The sequence below is a fragment of the Anser anser genome, assembly GCF_964211835.1.
Source record: "Anser anser genome assembly, chromosome: 13".
Taxonomy (NCBI): Eukaryota; Metazoa; Chordata; class Aves; order Anseriformes; family Anatidae; genus Anser; species Anser anser.
Genome location: NC_139734.1, coordinates 17,186,167 through 17,205,730, shown reverse-complemented (window position 1 = coordinate 17,205,730; position 19,564 = coordinate 17,186,167). Strand labels below are relative to the sequence as shown.

General features: G+C 46.9%; 1 protein-coding gene across 8 annotated transcripts in view; it reads right to left on the bottom strand.

Moving 5' to 3' along the window:
- The window catches only part of LOC310881068 (uncharacterized protein), a 63,822-nt gene extending 44,861 nt beyond the window's left edge, over nt 1-18,961 (bottom strand). For 3 of the 8 annotated variants that reach the window (XM_083797800.1, XM_083797799.1, XM_083797798.1), the window contains exons 1-2: nt 18,870-18,955; nt 15,368-15,492 (exon numbers count right to left, since the gene is read on the bottom strand). In XM_083797800.1, coding sequence (XP_083653926.1) covers nt 15,368-15,492; nt 18,870-18,906 — 162 coding nt within the window. In that variant the 5' untranslated portion in view covers nt 18,907-18,955. Of the gene's footprint in view, nt 1-1,338; nt 2,474-7,762; nt 9,224-10,582; nt 10,803-15,367; nt 15,493-18,869 lie in introns of those variants that run through there. The other 5 variants (XR_014572107.1, XR_014572108.1, XM_083797801.1 and 2 more) reach the window with 5 other exon arrangements.
- Nucleotides 18,962-19,564: the final 603 nt, after the last annotated feature.

Below are 19,564 nucleotides of genomic sequence, written 5' to 3'. Positions count from 1 at the left end.
AGCTCGACCTGCCTTTGGCTCCGTGTCAAGGGTGTCATATTATCCATCTGTGTTACAATGGTAATGCTTGATAGCCAGGAAGGTCATTTCATCTCTAATAATTCCACCCAAAGGGGATATGAAGGTAGAATGATTACTGAGTCATATACCTTCTTGCAGAATACCTCATCCTCTTTGTTGCTAGATTATTTAAATGATAAATGGAAATTGGCCAAGAGAAAATCACTTAGAAATGAATTGTGGTCATAAGCCATAGGAAACACATTAGGTTTCCAGAAAGACAAAATAAAAATCATCAAAGCTGACTTTTTTTCCTAGATACAACTGAAAATATCTGGTTAAAATATTTTAGCTTTACCACCTGTTGTTAGGGAGGGGGATAACATGAGGCATGGTACTGGTTCTGCAGAGGTCCATCACTGCATGAATGGCCCAATAAACTGCAACATCCTGTTAAAATCTGAACCTGGTACTCTGACGATCTAGAAAGAGACCATGTGTACAGCGAGGCTTATAAGCCAGAGGCACTCACGTGCCAGTGTCGGACTGTGCCAGGTGAAAAGGAAGCAGAGATGCTCGAAAAAACTAGGAAATGAGATCTGAGCTCTTTCCAACGCAGAATGACAATACTGTAATTCTAAAAACAAAAATTATTATAATTTTTCTTCACACTGTCATCTAAGTTTTGCTTTTGTTACTGCCTTTGTTCATGTTCTTTGAAATACAACTAACTGCCGCTCGCAATCATCTCTCTGCACAGTCAGCTGGGAGACGTGAGCAGGGGAGTGCCGGTGAGCACTGCGAGGTTCATCTCCTAACGTGCCACTGCACAGCCAAGTAGCCCTGGGCTACCCAGCCCAGCTTTCCAAAGCTGTCCTAGATTTCCTGATTGCAAAATGAAGATTGTAGTAATACTGCTGTGGCTCTACGATGCTTAATTAACATTTGGAAAGGTTTCTGCACGGTATATGCACTGTCAAAATGCCAATGCCTTTTCCATGTTGCTTACAAGATAAGAAAATGACAGCAGGTAGGCTGTGGTCGTGCTGGCTGGTCCTCACTGGTACCGCATACACGCTCGTCTGTCTGTTCATGCCCATCTACCGTCTCTTGACTAATGTTTAAATCATAAGCTCTTTAATGCAAAGGCATTTCTTGCTCAGGATCAGTACAATGTCTAGCAGTGTGGGATCCTGGTTCGTGGCTAAACCTCAGAGGCATTGCAGGAGTACAAATATTAACAATGTAAATGGTTGCTCTAATTTGTGGCACAGGTTTAGTTTGTGGGCATGTACTGAAATCCACCTGCTTCCCCCTCCCCCTGTGTTTCTTCTTTATTGACAGCTTAATCACCTTTACGTCTGCTGCTTATCTTGGAGGATTTTCTATGAATTGCATTCACCTTCTTCCACTGTGACAATATCTACACTTTGCTAATTAACCGCCTGGTGGACGTGGTTACAAACCACAATAAATATTTTCTGTACCAGAGTATAATCACAATGCTGTCACTTGACACTAGGGTTTTCACATCTTTTGATGTGTTGGTTTTTTTTTTTCCTTTTCTTTTAGTGTTAAGACTCCTCTAGCTGTCTCACTGCAAATGCAAACAGATGTTTCACATCTTATGACTCAATGACCCATTCCACACACCTAAAACAATAAAACTTCAGGCACTGATGTTTTTATCAAATGAAAAGTCCATCTACTCCTCTCAGCCTAGTACAAAAGATGAAAAAATAAAGGTTAGCCTAGGGGAGCTTAGTCTCCAAAACCACTGAATCCTTGGAGACTACCAACAATATTAGTAATTACTGCTCAAAGCAAAGCTGAGTTGGCATGGAGACCACCAAGAGCTGGGTCTTTAAAAGATCAGCTTCTATTCAACACATATATTAAGTGCTGTATTAAGCACCTACTGAACCCCAGAAAAAAATGTAATCACAGAATTATTTCTAAGTGGACTTTTTAGTTTTTCATAAGTCAAGAAAGGGGGTCATGAATAGAAAGGGCAAAAATCATCATAGAGAAACATTTACCTCAGCCTCTCCGGGTGCCATTAATCACCCTTTCCGCAGAGCCTTGTACAAAAGCCATTAAAATTTAAGATAGGAGAAATCACAGCTACTCCTACAGCTACAGCTATTGCTGCTGCTACTACTCTTAATTAGGGTCTGAGAGCAGTTAAACATTTAAATATGATAAGACTTAGAGGTGAGCTGGCTTGCCAAATGGAGAAAGTAAATGTTGTCAAACAGGATCAGGGAGAGGACCCCGGGCAGCAAGACAAGGGGCAGAGGGGCACGGGGTGCGCTTCTCCGGGACCGGGGCTCCTCCTCGTAGGTGAAACCAAAGCTGGACTCTGGCTCAAGTGGCAAACACGGGCCCGGACACGAATGGTGATTCCGAAAAGGCTTTTCCGCTTGGCTGCCCTGAGGCGTGTCTCAGTGGAGATGGTGTTTGTGAGGGCCACCTAGTGCAGGAAAGCAAGGAGATGTTGAACAAAACCGTGGAGATCCTTCCCTTGGGAAAAGCCCCAGGACAAGAGCGAAACAAAATGAAGAATAAGAGCCATCACCTCCAAATTTTCAGGTCTAGGAATTCAGGGCTGGCAAAGCTGTGAATGATGAAGGTTGTTGTGCACAGTCGCTGAGGCACGAACACCTCAATATAGCTTGTGCTCGGAAGCGGCACTGAGCATTATCCGGGAAGTTAGTGTCGTATTGTATAATCCACATTTGCTTTATGATGACACAGTGTCTTCCCTGCTGGATATTTTACCTTTCAAGCAGTAAGACAATAAACTACAGTGCCTGACAAGAAATGTTTTCATTGCCATTGTTTTAGAAACACATGTTTTCTCATTCACTATCAGCACTGCCTAAATCAAAAGAGGTGACTTTCACAATAAATCAGATAAGAGCAGCTCAGAACTGATACCTGCCAACATGTTTTCTCCCTTAATGGTGCTCTGGAGGCAGACTGAGAAGCTTTTTCCCCAAAGCATCCTAGAGGATGTGCGTGATGTGGATGAGCCCGACTGTGGCACTGTGGTGCTCCCCAGCCTGGCGTAGGTGCTCAGCACCCCTCGTGCTGTGATGGACAATACCACATAAAACAGAGCAGTACAACATGCATGCAGAGAAATTTACCACTTCTGATCCCCAAAACGTGCACTGCTCAACAGCCCTCTTAAAGGCCATTGTGAGCCTACTGCCCCAGCACAGCCACTGGCAAGTAGGCTTTTGCCCTAGAGATACACATGGGTTTTGTGTTGTGTTTTTTTTTTTGCCTGACAAACAAGGGATGTAGATGCTTAATAAAAATCCATTGCTGCTATTTTGATGCTCACAATTAAGATCTAAGGACTCCCTTCCCTTCCTGGCAGTGGTGGCTCTACCTTGGGGTAAGCAGGTTGAGATAAACATAAATGACCAACAGAATCGTCAACTTCAAGCATCTAAGCAGCTGCTTGCCCAGCTGGGGATGAGGACAGGTTGTCTCTGCAGCTGTGAGCCTGCCCTGCACACCTGCACTCTGCATCCACTGCTAAATAGTAACCCTGCATGGTTGTTTGTGAGGTTTCTGGGAGGATGAAAGAAGAGTAAATGAAGGAGCTGCACACTGCTGTTCCTCATCTGAGCCTGCTGCAGCTGGCGAAGCACCACGCTGAAGCAAAGCACTCGTAAGGATGCCTGAGAGGAGCAGGTGGGCGGTGATCAGAGTTATTTCTCCTCTTGCCCCAGGTGAATTTTTTCCTGTGCTAAAATGTTTCCTATATGCAGGCAGACAACTTACTCTACCCTTACACTACCCTTGTTTCCCCCACATGCAGTGGATCCGGCTTCTCCCCTTGAAGCGGTAGGTTTGTACAGTCGCCTCAGTTCCACAACCCCCAGGGACTCATGCTGTCATTTCTTCCAATTCTCCCTTACCAGGGAGCCCTGTGAGACCTGCCAGGCTGGCAGCCATGTGGCCAGAGCCCAGGCACCTTTACCACTGCCACTGTGCACCAGGGATGTGTGGGGTGTCCTTTCCAACCACAGCCCACATCAACTGACCACACTGTCCAAAACCTGCCCAGGAGCAGGCAGAAACTCCATCGTGCACACTGGTGAGACGCAAGGAGCAGCTCAGGCCAGAGCCTGTGCTAACTCTGGAAAAGACACATCTCATGACACACTCAAAACCTGGCTCCCACCCGTGTGGTGCAGACTCAAGCTTGCACAGGGAGAACTGCAAATGTCTGCTTGAATCGTGAACTCCAGAGAGCAAGAGCTCAGATGCTTGTGTTCAGGGCCACGTGGGAAAGGCACGTGCAGGTCAGTGAACCTAAAGCTATATTGTCCCTGCAGGAAAAGCACCCCCTGACCTCATATGATCATTCTCTTCTTCTCCTCTCACTGTGCTGCTGGTTGTGAAGGCACCCTACCCAGATGCCAGCTTCCACTTAGAGCCTCTACAGACTCTTATCCACAACATGTCTGAATTTTAAAAGTTCTGCATAATGTCTCCTTGCATTTCATATTCAGCTACACAACTGGAGCTGTTGTCTGCATTCTCATTACCTTTAGGCCTCAATTAATATAACATCTTCCCTGATCTTGAGAAATTAAAGCTCATGGCAAACACAGCTCCCCAAATCAGTATCTTGCCTGACCATGCCACACCACTTTGTACAGCCTCCCCATAGCCCTGATCCCTGCTGCATCAAACAAAACACGTACATCTCTGCACGTGTTCTCCATACAACTGATCAGCACTCCCAAAATGATCCTCACTTTTTTAGTCCAACAGCATCCTGTTCCACGGGAAATATTTTCTTACTTTCTCCCATTACCCTTCATGATTATACAGAGTCTTTACAAGCATTCACTATGTTGTTCTTCCCAAACTCTTCCTTAAGATGCTACTTTCTGCTACAAAAAATAGGCATTGATTAGACTGCTGACATGTTGCAAACAGCATCTAAAAAGCCATCTAGCATGTCCAGACCACTGTCTCACTACCCTCTAATTTCCCTTCTCATTGTCTGCATTTATGTTTCTCTCTCAAGTTTTGGAAGGTGGAGCAAATCATTTTGCACAATAACAAGGGCTTCATCATCCTGGCTCACAAGTAGAACCTGTGGCTGACACTGTGGTAGTAATAGGGAAATTGCTCCCTTCCCCTCCAGGCACACAGTTTCCCAAGTGGTGCAGGGTTGGCTTCTCCCCAGATGTCTTCAGCTGACTTCTCCTCCTGTTTCTTGTCCAGTGCCCACTCTCCGTTCCAGCCTTCTTCCCTTCCAGTGCTCACCTGTCCCAAATTTATTTTTTTTTGGTCTCTCTGACGTTTTTGTCCATCTCTCTTTCCAGCATTCAACCCCCTTGCTTCCTGCACTCGCAGCCCAAGGAAGCACAACTTATTTATACCAACTCCTGCTCTCCTGTCCTGCTTTGCCTCCCTACTGCATTCCCACTTCCCTGTGCTCTCCTGTATCCCTCTCCTGTCTTTCTACTGATGGCCCCCACCACTCCCTCTCTGCTCATCTCTTGAAACACAGGCTCATCTCACAGAGATGGAAATCAAAATATATGAAAATAGAAGGTTGGGGGGTGGAAGGGGAGTGCAGGACAAGACCCATGCCTTGTCTAGTCCAGCACACTTCCACTGGCACCAGCTGTTCCAGACAACAGTATTAAAATCCCCCTGATGAACAGCCTTAGGATTCAAACTCCTCCAACAGAAACACTTAACTGTAATCCCTAATAGTTACAGATCATTCTGTGTCTTAAGGCAGGAAGTTTTATATGTCTATGTTAAATCATTATCATTCAAGAAAAGGATATCTTATTAGCATGCACAGATGTGGGAAGTACAGCAAGACTTATTACTAGCCCAGATCATGATTTAATGCAAGGAGAGGGACAAGGGTCTATATCATTCCTGCTGTGCTGTGATATAGCAGAGGGTACAAAATCCCATCTCTGGAGGAAAGGCATATAAACAATTTTTTGTGCGCTAAGTGACCAAATGCCATCCTGGTGACTTGTTTCAGGACAGTGTTCAGTCCTTAAGGTTGTCTCAGATGGCATAGCCTAACCCACATAGCCCTGGTACCAACAACAGGACACAATGACTACCTCAAATTCACTTTGGTTTCTGCTGAACCCCTGACTTCACCATCCCACCTGACTGCAATGCATGGGAAATGGCAGCTGACAGCTGAATTCGCTGCCACTGAGAGCTGGCTCCTCTCGCTGTGTCGTGCACTGCTGGAAAGCATCCCACGGGCCACAGCCACGCTGCCTTGGCCAGGGAGCCCTGCTGTAATTTGGGCTTTGCTGAGATCCTAGGCTGAGCTTCCAGGTTGCAGAAATCTTAAACCCATGTGTTTTGGAGCTCATTAAAAAAAGGCTTTGCACAGCTCTAATTTTCATTTCAACATTTTCTTTACACCTCCAGGCTTACTAGCAAGCTGTACCAGCAGAGACTTTAATTTGTTTACAGAAACAAAACAAAAAAATCAAAATTAAACATATGAATTCAATTGCTGAAAAACACCCTGTTACTAAAGGTTCAGATGTAACGACACCATCATTTAGAATAGCCTCATGTGGGTGTGTGCCTACTGAGAGCTGCGAGAGGAAAATAAACCACATTAAAACACAATTCCTCTAGCTGTTTCTGAGACAATCAAAACCTTACAATAGGCGTTTTTCAGGAGGAAGGATTCTACCTCAATAATATCTATAGATTGGATAGTCCCAAATGGCTCATGGGGAATTTTTATTCCAACCTAAAGATGGAAATAATCTTTATGCATACCTGTGTGCACATAGTCCTTACCACTGGAATAGCTGACTCCCTGAAAACGTCCTTGTACAGCCTGTGTAAAACTGGAAATTTAGAATGTGAGGCAGAGATTAAGACACCGGCATTATTCACACCAGCCATTTGTAAGCACCCTATTTAGCTGGTTTCATTAGCAGGCTGTCCTACAATCATCTCCCAGGACAAAGATGCTCCTCTAAGAGCCTCCTTGTTCAGGTGCTAGAAAGTACTCTGAAGGACCACTGCTGTGGGAATAAGGGGGAGCCAGTTGATGTAGTGTGGGGAACCTCAGGGTGCCTATGGCAATGCTTCTTACCAAAGAGCTTTAAAGAAACTAAGGAGTAGTGGCACAAAAGAAAATAACTTCTCTTGAAATAACAAGTGTTCAGTAGAAACAGAACTTAAAAAAAAAGAACAACAACAAAAAAAAGATAAATGGTCAGTACTTGGAGTGGAGGAGGTTATCTACAGGGATCTGCACTGCTCAGTACAGCCCAATGTATTTGTATTTGAAATGGGAAAGAGGGAGAACCTGGCAAAGCTTGTTAATAATGTAAGACCTGACTGGGAAGAGCTGCAGAAGGATCTTGTGGTGATGAATGACTGAGTGGTAAAAAGGCAGGTGACTTTCAGTGCTGATGAATGCCATGGGGAAATACAACCTCGCTCTGTACTCACTGCAGGGGGCTCTAACCAAGCTATCACACTGCTCAGGAAGGGCATGCTGGAGTTACTGGAGTCATTCTCTGAAAATATCAGTGCAGTGCTCATCAGCAAACGAAAAAGCAAATCGAATGCCAGGAATTATTAAGAAAAGAAGATAAATAGAGAACAGCATTGCCCAGAATGTTGCAGAGCACCCACATTTGGAATTCATGCATTATTTTGGCCTGCTTGCTACTGGAGGCAACGACTTTCACCTAATTACCCGGCAGACCTCGGTCAGCCTGCCGCAGTAATGTCTGCACTGACCGGGAGGTCTGCAAGTGAAGAGCTAAGTATGATTATGCCCTGAGAACAAATCCTAAATACCCAGCACATCTAGTATCTTCCGTCTGATCCAGCCAGAGCTGCTATGATGGCCTTCCATTAAGAAGATGCTGGGAGACCCTGATAGTATTCTCAGACAATCTCCGTGCAGTTCTCAGACAGATCTGCTCACGGGGGCTCAGCTCACCAGTGCACATGACTCATTCCCAGAGCGTTAGGAAGCATGAAGCAGAAAAACATCCATAAAGGATTAGATCACAATCCCAGTGACAGCACTGGTGATTACTAAGGGGGGGAGGAAAAAGGGTTTGTGTTAAAGACTTTTCCTAGGATGAGTAATTTGCAGCATTTAAAACTCTTTGAAGACTAAGTCCCTGTTAGAAGATACTCTTGCCCAGAAAAAGACAACCTTTGGCCGGTATTATATGATACAGCTATGTGGCCATCTGGATTTTGCCTTCAATCATTTTCATTGATTCAGAGGCATTTTGAAATGCTTAAGTTACTACATCGGATTTAAATTTCAGATCAATGTTGTCTTTGCAGAACTGCTCTGTCTTGAAACACAGCGGAGCACACCCCACGCAGCGGCAGCAAGGGGCCGTGCCAGACCCACGCTGGAGCTGGCACTTCTCCGACTCCAGCAGTTATCGACTGCTTCCTCTCAGGGCTTGTTGTGTTCGTTCTGCTTGCAGTCCTCAAGGTCTCAGATGTCCTGGATGGCACAAGGCCTCTGTACATTCATTTTTTTCTACTGGAGACGGTTTCAGTCATCGTCTTCTGGGCAATTTATTAAGTAGGGTCAAACAGTCTTAGGGTTCCTTGGGTGGGTCTGTGGGTGGTTTGCATCCATGCCCCCATTCAGCTCGGTGCACCAGGAGCAGACCCCACACCATGGTTGCTCTCCACATCACCTGAACCACTGCATGTTGCAGGATCAGCCTGGCCTTGACTGCTCTGCTCCTCCTCATCCCAGGATCTCTGCACGAGGCCAGCCCAGCTTTAGAGCGCACAGCAGAAAGCTGCCAGGTATGCTGCTGGGAACTGTCCTCTTGTGCTCAAATGTAGTCAGCCCCAGGCTCTTGCTAAATTATCCATTTCTTGCAGTTACGGTGAAGTTCTCGGTCAGCCCCTTGACGGATCACCCTGCTTGGCCTGGCCTCCCAGCCTGGGGGCTTCCTTCTTCCACCCCACGCCAAGCCTTCGGGGCACGCTTGGCTGCAGATTTCTGTTGAGGCTCACTCCTTCTCCTCTGCTCCTGTCCACTGCTTTGCAGGAAGCCCCTACAGAAGGGATATTAGCTCAATCCCCTGGTGCCTCTTTTCCAACGCTTATGCGGGGAATGATGCTAATTACTATGTTACATCCTGCAGCTTGAAAGGAATTCACAATGAGGCTGACAGAATTGGACTGAACGCTGCGTAAGAAAGTGAAATTTGACTGTCAGCAGGGCTGTGAAGACGCTATAGGACATAATTTAGCCAAATGCACCTGCCACACTGGGTTCTTTGCCCCACAGTAAAGGAAATTAAGATTTAGTGGTAAGCTGTATCCTTACACTGGTAGCAAAAAATACAGCTCCTCCTGGCTGTGAGGGGCTGTTGAGGCTGAACCATAAAGGCTTCTGTTAAATTACACATGGACAGGTCTCAACCGGGATTATATCTTTCCTTCTATACTCTGTACAAAAGAGAGACTCTTACAAAGCCAGAATAGGAAGAAACGCTTCCTCCTTTCAAGTTGCACACAGTCACTAAAGCTTTGTTGTTCCTTTAAATACCTAACATCAAAAATTTTGAAATCAGAAGCATTATCATTTCCCAAAGCTCTCAGGGCTGTTCTACAGGGGTAAATTGCTGGCTGAAGCATAGAAAGCCAGCAAACCTCAAACCCATTTTAGGAGATTCTTCTTCTTTTCCTGCAGCCTTGTAATGTGCATTTAGGGATTAGTATCCAGGGCACCTATCATGGAAGTCTTTAAACAGGATCAATAGAAGGAGAAATGTATAATCAATACATCGATGAGAACAACTTGACCTTTCCACAAGAACTGCAGGGACAAGGAAGCATTCAAAGAAAGTTTTTGCAAGTTTTCAGAGAACAAATCTCAAATTTGCAGAAAGTTCTCAGCCATATACAGGTCGGGATGGCAGAGCAGACATCAAACAACTGCATATGCAAAGGGCCTCTGGCCAGGTTCTGGTCCAACCCCACCACGCAGCCCATGTCCCAGCTTATTTGCGTGGTAGCCTACGGTGAAAGATATGAGATTGGAGGGGGGGGTAGCTGCCACTGCAGGTGCAGAGAGCTGTCTCCAGGCACATCAAACCCCTTGCTGGCATGGTGGGGTGGGCAGCACACTCACAGGAGCTGGGGCAGCTCTATCCCTGCCTGCCCTGTCTCTGGAGAGACAGCCCAGGAGGTGCTCATGCCTCCTTAGCAGAGGAAAATGCAGAAATGGAGGCAAAACTCTGCCCCGGCAGCACTGGAGCTGCTATAGCAGCAGAAAGGCAGGGCTGACCCCGATGCTTCGAGAAGGCGTGCTATCACTGCAGTGCCCAGGGCGTCAGCAGAGTAACTCCCTCAGAAAAGTACACAGCTAATTAATTCCCCGCATACTGCACTGCTGAGGAGCCGCCATTGCAACCAGAAATTTGTTCAAGAGTAAATGTGATCAAGCGGTCAGGAGCACACCCTTCTTTTTCTGACCCCCAACTACCCACCATCACAAGCCCTAATGAGAATTTATGACAAGCCACCGGCCAGGGAACCTCACCTGGTCTGGACAACACACCACATACCATGACCTGGGCTTTTCCTTGGCTGAGAGAACAGGCATGCATTCGGCTTCTGCAGGGGAAACCCACACAGGGGTGGAGCCGGAATTCTGGTGGTCTTAATGACAGTAGGTGACGACCTGTGCGAAGCACATTACATCAACCTGGCTGCAGTCAGGGGCTTGTGCAGCTTTCTGAAAGGCGTTCCAGGAGATCTAACTGCAATAGCAATCAGAGTGAGGAACTGTATAATCTTTCCCTATGGGTGATTTTGCAAGAAATGATATAATTACTGCTTTCAAGATTGGCATAAAAGTACCATAAAACTGTGCCAAACTGAGCTCAGGACATAAAAACATTTGGAAACCTTTGAGACAGACAAGAGGTGGGATAGGCTTGTATCTACTGTGTTGGAAGGGGACTCAGTGACAGAGGTCCAATTTTTTATGCTACTTCAAATTGCCTGGATGGTACCAAATATATCATTTGCCTGTCTCCAAAATAAGAATAACTTTTTTATATTAATTTGCAGCTGCTTGAAGGTGCTGTGCACCGTCCAGTACAACAGGATGTCTAGATGTTATTATAATAAAAACCTCAGCACTAATAAGCATTTTCAGTGTGGGACTTGTATGACAGACTCAGACTTTGAAAATTCCTAACAAATTCAGCAACGTATGAGGCTCTGTCTTGCACTGACAGCATATTTGGTTTAAATCTATTATAGATAGATAAATAGATATTATAAAATATACATTATATATACATACATGCATATACACACAGTTTTTCTTTAAAGCATCTCTCTCACATTTCTTTTTTAAGTGCAATTGCTTTCCTGTGCAAATTCAAACCTAGAACCAGGTATTTTAAAGCAAGGAAGTTATGACCTAAGATATAAATACATCTCAGCATAGCCCTGACTGACAACATGAGCTTCATTTTCACGCTTTATAACACTACCTGAATCACTAAATATATTTCTGTTCTTGCAAGACAACATTCCACATAACTTTTATTTGTGAATAAAAGGCAGAAAGATGCATGGACAGTGCATGCATCAGGAATAAATTATTTCGGCAGAGTCCATTACTCTGGAAAGCAGCCTGAATATCAAGCCTGTGACATAAATACAGACTGAGACAAACACTATTCCATCACAGGCATTTGCAACATTCAGGTTCCTAAGTTACCCCTGCTGAGCCCAAGTCGAAGCAGCATCAGTGCAATCCTCCCAGCACCCGGTGGACCACAGGCCCTGGGTCCAACACTCAGGGGCTCCTGCTGCTGCCACATGCTGAGCAACAGCCTCGCAGCCAGGTCTCAGCCCGCCAACCATTGCCACAAGGCAATGCAGCTGCATGCAGAGTTGGCCAACACCCAACAGACTGCAGTGCCAGCACTCTGTCCACATTCCTGGGCACACAGAATCCCTCAGACACCTCAACAGGTGGCACCAGGGAGAGCTGGGATCCCACTGAGTTTGGAAAAGACATTTTTCATCACGAGATGCAACTGGAAGTATTCTTTAAAAAAATCCAACTATCAAGAGAAGCACCAAAACAACATTCATTGCTTTTTCTTCCCATCCCATCTTACTCAAGCCAGGGCTCCCACCGAGCAAGCCCACAGCAGAAGTCACCACGTGTGCCACCCAGATGTGAGAGCTCCCGGCCAGCTCCAGAGCAGCACAGACCACGCAGCAGCTGTGCTCAGACCACAGGACAGCATCTTTGGCCAGGCCTGCCTCCATCTCTTCCCTGAGACTTGGTGTCAGTGCATGGACTGAGCCTGACCCAACGGCTCCTTCCAGCCCCAGGAGTACCAGGGACCCCCCAGCTTTGATCCTTGTTGAGAGCATCTGGCTTGCATGGGTGTCAGGCACAAAATGGATGATGTATCCAGGCAGTGCCCAACATCGATTAATGGCAATGATGTATGGAGTCACATCCTCGCTGTTACACCTGCATTGTAATCCACGGTCATGTTTCATTGCACATGAGAACAAACCTGCCTGACCCACACGTATCACACCAAAGGTGAATGTGGAATGATTTCAGTTTGGTGTCAGCCCTGTTACAGCCAGACACTGAAGGTCAAAAAGGCTACAGGCAATATGTACAGGAGTGCCACCTGGGTTTAAAGAACCTAAGTCCTCTTGTCTGAGGTACTTGCAATCATTTATTTCAAATGCAGTTCTGGTTTTGAAGACTACATAAATAATCACAGCAACCATGTCTGTTCTGTCTACCCACTACTAAATGCATTTTTCACTCCAGTCTCCCCATCAGCAGAGGATACCTTCAGGGTATCCTCGTATTTCTAAATATTCCAGAAACTGCAGATGATTTACTCTCACAGTACTAATGTAGCTCAATCCATTCTCATTTTCTATTCATGACAGCAGTAGTTTGCTAAAGAACATCGGCTTCTATCAGTTCATATCGTTCATGACAACTTTACAGTATCTGATATAATTTCTAATTTTTGTGCCTCGAATGGCAACGCACGTCCCAGCAGCTGCGTGTTCCAGGGAAGCGCGAAGGCACAGCCTGCATCCTGCCACCAGATGGTACTCCATATGGACACAGCCGAGGAGGACATACTGGTGCTGCATCACCAGTGGCAATCCAGGCCCTTCCCCCTCACCATATTCTCTCTAGAGCCTGTACATGGTGTTGGGAATCGTACAGTCAAGTTCTCTGTTCATTCTGAATGCAACATAGACTCCAAATGTGGTAGAGGCCGCTTCATGTGGCATTTTTCTGTTTCGAGACCTTGCGGGAGAATGGGGCAACTATATTTGTGTGCACTCTTTCCCAAGCTGGTTTTCTGAACTTGTGCCATTTCCGCTTCATCTGTAATCTCCTGAGTACCATCAGTATAGTTGTAAACTCCATGCGGAGATGGATGGCATTTCTCCAGGGACACACGTGTCCCTGTATGGCTTGGAGGCCACAGACTGGCTGCCATTTGGATGGTGCAGAAAACCAAAGCCCTGCCTGCTGCAAGCCAGAAGAGATCCCAGCCCTGCACATTCTGTGAGTGCAGAAGAGGGAATCGCAAAGTATTAGCAAGTTCCCAATTTCTGTAATTAGTTATTGACTTAAGTGTCTCCATGCATACCTTTCCACCTTAGGTGGAAAATCTGTCAGCATTCTAGAGCAGAATCGTCCAGAGTTATGGGACTGTCACCAAGGAGGTTATTTTTCAGTGAAGTAACATACCCATCCCCACGAGCTATGGATTTCATGCCTTTTACTGGAAGATGCTCGGTACGCTTCCTCAATGGTTACTCACTTCCACAGACAGAAACCAGATTAGTTTTTGACTTTCCTACACAGAGACCAAGACTTGTGTGCCTGGGTTTCTTACAGACCTTGTGCTAAAAAGCACATCCCGCATCCTTTTTCTCTGCTTTCCTGCAGCTGATGACACTAAACACAGAGGAATATCGACCTTGTACGTTGGTTGGAGACTGGGCTCAGGACAGGGGCACGTCTACGTTTTTTGTCTCACTTTCAGGAGAGGTCTTGTGAGCCAACAAAAACAGCAGCCTGTAAACCACCTCAGGTGAGGAATGGCCCAGGGCTAAATAGCCTAGGGAAGGATGACTGCAAGTGCAAATTCAGGTACCACAGCAGGGTGCACTGCTGCCTTCCCTAGGACACGGAGCTGGGCCAGTGCCTTTAGCCATCGGTAGTGCAAGCGTGCCTGAGCAAGGGCTCGCTGCCAAGAATCTCCCCTGTTGGGGAAACTGCTGAGACTTCAGTGCCATTGTCCGAAATCCCACCAGGCAGCAAAACGGCCCTATGACTCAGGACAGCTTCCCTGTGAAAGCCAGCTCCCAGCACTGGCACTGTGGTCCTGAGACACCCCCTGCCCATGAAGAGAGCCATCCAGACATCAGATCCCCTTTGATCTTTTCCAAAACGAAAGGCTAAACAAGAACAGATTGTTTTCCTTAAACGCAGGGGGAAAGAAGAGAGGGTGACGAAGGGGGAATTGGCCTGCTAGGTTCATCTCAACCATATAAAAAAGTCCTTTTAACTTCTCTTAATGAGGACTACTTTTTCCAGATACTACCTAATTATTGCAAATTGCTTCATCTTTTAATTGTTACTGCAAGGCAACTAAACATTGTTACGTTGATTGCTCAAGAGTGGATTGTTAATGGCTTTAATCATTTGATAATCCAGTAATACAATCAATGTAACTCTGCACCTTGTAGGAATAATTTTTGGATCCGCATGCTAGGAAACATATATTGCCTTACCATATGGCAGCTTCTGTGGGCCAGATTCTGCCACTCTTCCTCAGTTGCAGCTGTACTCCCGCACAAGCCTGATCCCACGGCTTTCCATGGGAACACCCAAGTAGCAGTGACTCATTGCATACACGGCTGGCCAAATTGGGTAGGCAAAGGGGAAGCCTACAAATTTAGGTTCTGCAATGCAGACGGATGGTCTATTGTCATGGGAGAGAGGAGTAAGTTCACACCTGTGCAGCTGTCACCACGGCTAGGCTTCCGCTACAGCATGGAGAGTTATGCCATAGAGCGAATTTTGCGTGGGGAGCCCCGCAGCTCCAGAACTGACAAGGGCACAGGTGGTTCAAACTGCCTGAGCTGGGGAGAAAGAAAGTGGCAGGGCCTGATGCTGATGGCTAGATAGGCAGGGGACCCTCTTCCAGGGATGTACGCCTCCAGAGATCAATCATCATAAGTGCCAGAGCTACTACTTGAACAGCAAGGCAGAGCGTTAGGTGGGAGCTGTGTTTCTTACCTTCGTGCCTCTGCTCTCACTGTTGGTCAGGACCAGCGTGTGGTCCTGGCAGATGGGGTCTGATGTAAGCAGATCTAGAGCATCCAGCAGCCTCAATTCGAAAGCACTGGGATCACTGCTGTATTCTGTAGGGAGTCCCAGAGAAGAAAATCAGGGTATGAAGAGACTGCTCTTACATGATGTAAAGAATAACAGCATTTGGCTGATTAATAGCATTTAGCCCTTAATGAATCTCTCTGGCTTTTAGTTCCTTCATTGCTTTGCCGGTAGGAGCTGTTGGTTCCCTGAAGTATGACAGCCCCAGAGGAGGTGGGCTGGCGCAGCCAACTTGTTCGGGCCCTTGGTCATCTCCACCAGCCTGTGTTCCTGGGCCCACGGACCACTTGTCTGTGGGGAAAGCTGAACCCAGCCCCAAGCTCTTCGCCAAAAAACACAGCCATCAACCCGAGGGGCGCAGAGAGGAGGACAGAAGGCAATGTGCCCCATCCAGAGTGATGCTGAGCCGTTCAGATGAGCACAGGGGTGAGGGACGTGCAGAAGATGCCAGTGACAGCACAAGCCAGGAGGAGGTCTGCCTGGAGGTCATGGGGAGAGGTACGTCTGTCCAGGGGACCAGACTTTGTCCAAGCACTTTTGGAAACTCTGTTGTCTACCAGCAATGCAGGACAGGAGAGGATAGGACAGCACAGGCCTCCCGTTCCCCTCCTCTGGGCTGGTCCCTGCCAGCTCCTCATGCAAACAGAAGCAAGTCTCACTGTGGACCACGCAGTCCCGCCAAAAGCAATTTTGAGGCACAAAAGCATCGCAGAAGGGTGAATTCCTCCAGAGTCACTGACAGAGAGTGGAGGAGGAGCATCACCTGACAGAGGCTCAGTCACAAAAAGTCAGTTCTGACAGACAGCGAAGAGACTAATAAACTAAAGAGTTGCTTTGATTTAGTCTTTCAGGAAAAGGAGACAATTAAGAGGCTTGTGTAATTCAATAACAGTTAACAGGAAAAGGAGCTGTCATAGCCATAGGAAAGCACACCAGTGCGCAGAGAACCCACAGATAAGCAGATACCCAGCGCAGCCACGCTCACTGGCGGGGACAGGGAGAACATTATGGTGCAAGAGACCCACACGGCAGCCCTCAGGACCTCAGAGGGGGGATTAGGAAGGACACAGGGAAATCAGGGTAATCACATATCAGCTGCCATTTATTTTCAACACCTGATGAAATTAGAGGGCATTTAATGCAGCACACAGGGGAGGTATCCACCAAAAAAACATAAGATGGCATTGAATGTTAGCCAAACCCCGCCCAGGACAAAGCTTGCCATTGAAATTCAGCCCCATCTTTTCTAAAATGCCCTCAGATCAGTGGGGTTCCTTTTTATTAGAGCTTTTCTCCTGTGTTACAAACATTTACCCGTCAGTGGTCAAGGGACTGGCTGATGTTTTCCAGCCAGGAACCTGCGATGTCAGTCAGAACCAAAACTGAGGGGTCCCCCCTCCCCCCCAGCAAGCATCAGCCTTAGGGACCTCTCTCAGCATGGAAAATTTAGCAGCACGCAGAGCTGGCAAGCAGCAATCACCTAAAGCAGTAGTGTGAAACATACAGGCTGGATCTGGCCATCAGAAGCATGCAAATGAATTAGTGAGATTTTTTTTTTTCCTCCATCACCTCTCCTTTTTCTTAAAAGCAACTTCTATCACTGACAGGGTGAGGAAAAGCTGCTAAATATAAGCTTTTTTTTGAGGGGCAGAGTGTCTGGATGCAAAGCGAGACTACAGAGGCGCTGGAACAGCCAGAGGAAGGGTGAGATGTGCCACCCACCCAGGGTGGGGACCTCACCCATCAGGTTATTCCCTGGCTCTATGAACCAGCCTTGTCACAACCTCAACAAGCTGCCCACTTGCACACACAGCCAGCCTCGGATGCCATGGGGAGGGCCAGGCAGAGCCCGAGGAATACCTGGATTTTATTTTTTCTCCCCCCCCTCTCCAAGAAACTGCCCTTCAGTGCCTTCCCAGCTTTGCGCTCACATTTGATCCAAGTCAGGACTGCGAGTAAGTCGCGTGCCGATACACCTCCCCGGGGGCTGCTGAACACAGCCACAATTTCACTCATCAAAGCCCCCAGCCTGCCCAGGGCAGGGGGTGGGAAAACTCTGGGGAAGGGGGAGTCTTGTTACAGGCTCCAGGCCTTGGAGGGGTTTTTTGACTGATATGTTATTTTAACTTCGGTCTTCACACAAATCCTACCCGCTGGTATCGGCAGCTCGTCTACAGACAAGGGCTCAGAGACCATCGTGTCAGATACCATATCTATCACTGGGCAGATCCTCAGGCAGATGGCTGGAGCTACACAGATCATCGTTTTTATTAATCAAAACATCACGCGGCTCTTTACATAGCATAAATAAGATGAAATACAAGAACAAAGATGTGCAGCTGATTAAAAATAGATGCATGCATACCTCAACAGTTCAGAGCCCGGTGGATAGAAATGTTAAGTGGGGTCCTACAGAGTGCCCTGCAAGGTCAATACAATTCAATAGTTTTATTAACAACTTGGAGACTGGACCAGGAGTATGCTAATCAAATCTGAGCATTTCACCAAGGTGGGAGGGTGGCAAATAATGCGCAGGACAGAAATAAAATACAATACGAGCTTGATAAATTAAAGAAGTGGCCTGCAATCAATACAAAGAGATTCAGCAGGACAAATGCAGAAGATTAACACATAGGAAGGAATAAACAAAAGGACACAGGCTGTATGGAGATATCTGGCCAAACAGCTATACAACAGAGAGTGGTCTGGGGGGATGATCGATTGAACAGAAGTCAATAACATCAGGCTGCTGCAGCCCAGCAAGGTAATTATTCCACTCTTCACAGCACTCGTCAGGCTGCTGTTTGGAGCAGCATGCCCAGATCTGGACATCACGTCGTAACAAAGACAGACAAGTTGGAAGGAGTTCAAAGAACAACAAAAATGCCAGAAGACTTGAAAAACAAAATCTTTGTGTACGTGTGAAAAATGAACCGCAAGCGTGAGACCTGACGCTGCTTTTGTTCGGTCTCATTCCCAGGGGTCTGCCGAGGCCGGAGGAGTTGCAGCCCTGAGAAATGAGGTTGGTCAGAGGAGACTCAGACAGCGCGGGCTAGAGGAATGCAGTGGGGGGGGAGAGATGTGCTAAATAACAGGAGGCTACAGATAGGCAAAAGGGATGCAACGTAGATGCAGGGATTAATTAGGGCTTATTTTGCCCTTGGTGAAATTGCAGGACTGGCCCAAAGCTCCAGCAGAGAAAATTTAGGGGAAATTTGACTCTGTAGCGTTTCTGAAAATTCAGGCAAAGAAAAGCATCTTGGATGGGAGCTGAGGCTAACAATAACACCAACCAAAAAAAAGGTAGATAAAGAAGAACAGATAGAGTGTCCAGCAAAGTCTGTAAAACCAGTGCTGTTAGAAATGCATCACCTAACACATCAGGAACAAGCTCTGTCACACTCACCTCCTGCAGACCCCTCTGAAAGAGGGGTGCATCCCATCCTGCAGAAAGCCCAAGACACCCATGAACTGAGCTGAGCTGAGCTGAGCTCTGCTCCATTCCCTTCTCTTCCCTTAAAACTCCAAACCAAGTCTCAGCCACCTCCCTGCAGAAATAGTGCTGTGCTTACACATGTGCAGCTCCCACTGCAATCAAACCTGGCTACAATTAAAGCAAAAAGGAGCTCTCCACCCTTTGGTGATAGCTTAGAACTGACAGAAATCAAAGCTCCTTGGCTGCAGCTGGAGGAAGGAGCCGCAGGAGCTCCCTGTGCCCCAGACAGCTCTCCCGGCACCCAGAGCTGGAGGAAGGCACTGCCTGGAGAGGAGCCAGAGCATCGCTCAGTGCTCCAGAGTGGAGACAGAGGTCTGCAACTCCGCAGCACAGTGTACAGTCTCCTGCCAAAAGCCCAATTGCACCATCTGCCAAATTAATATTTCCTATTTTTAATACCTCGTTTAAAGGGAAGCATTAAAGGGAGAAAGGAGAGAAAAATAGAATGCCACCTCACTGATTAGATTTCTAAGCTCTGTAAGGAATTGCACCAGACATCGGGGCTGCTTCTTTCCTGTCCTCCTGAGATCAGTCCTCTCTCCAGAGGTGTGCAGGGCTGCTGGGTTGAATGCAGGGAAATGCACCACTGCACACCATGCTGCTGC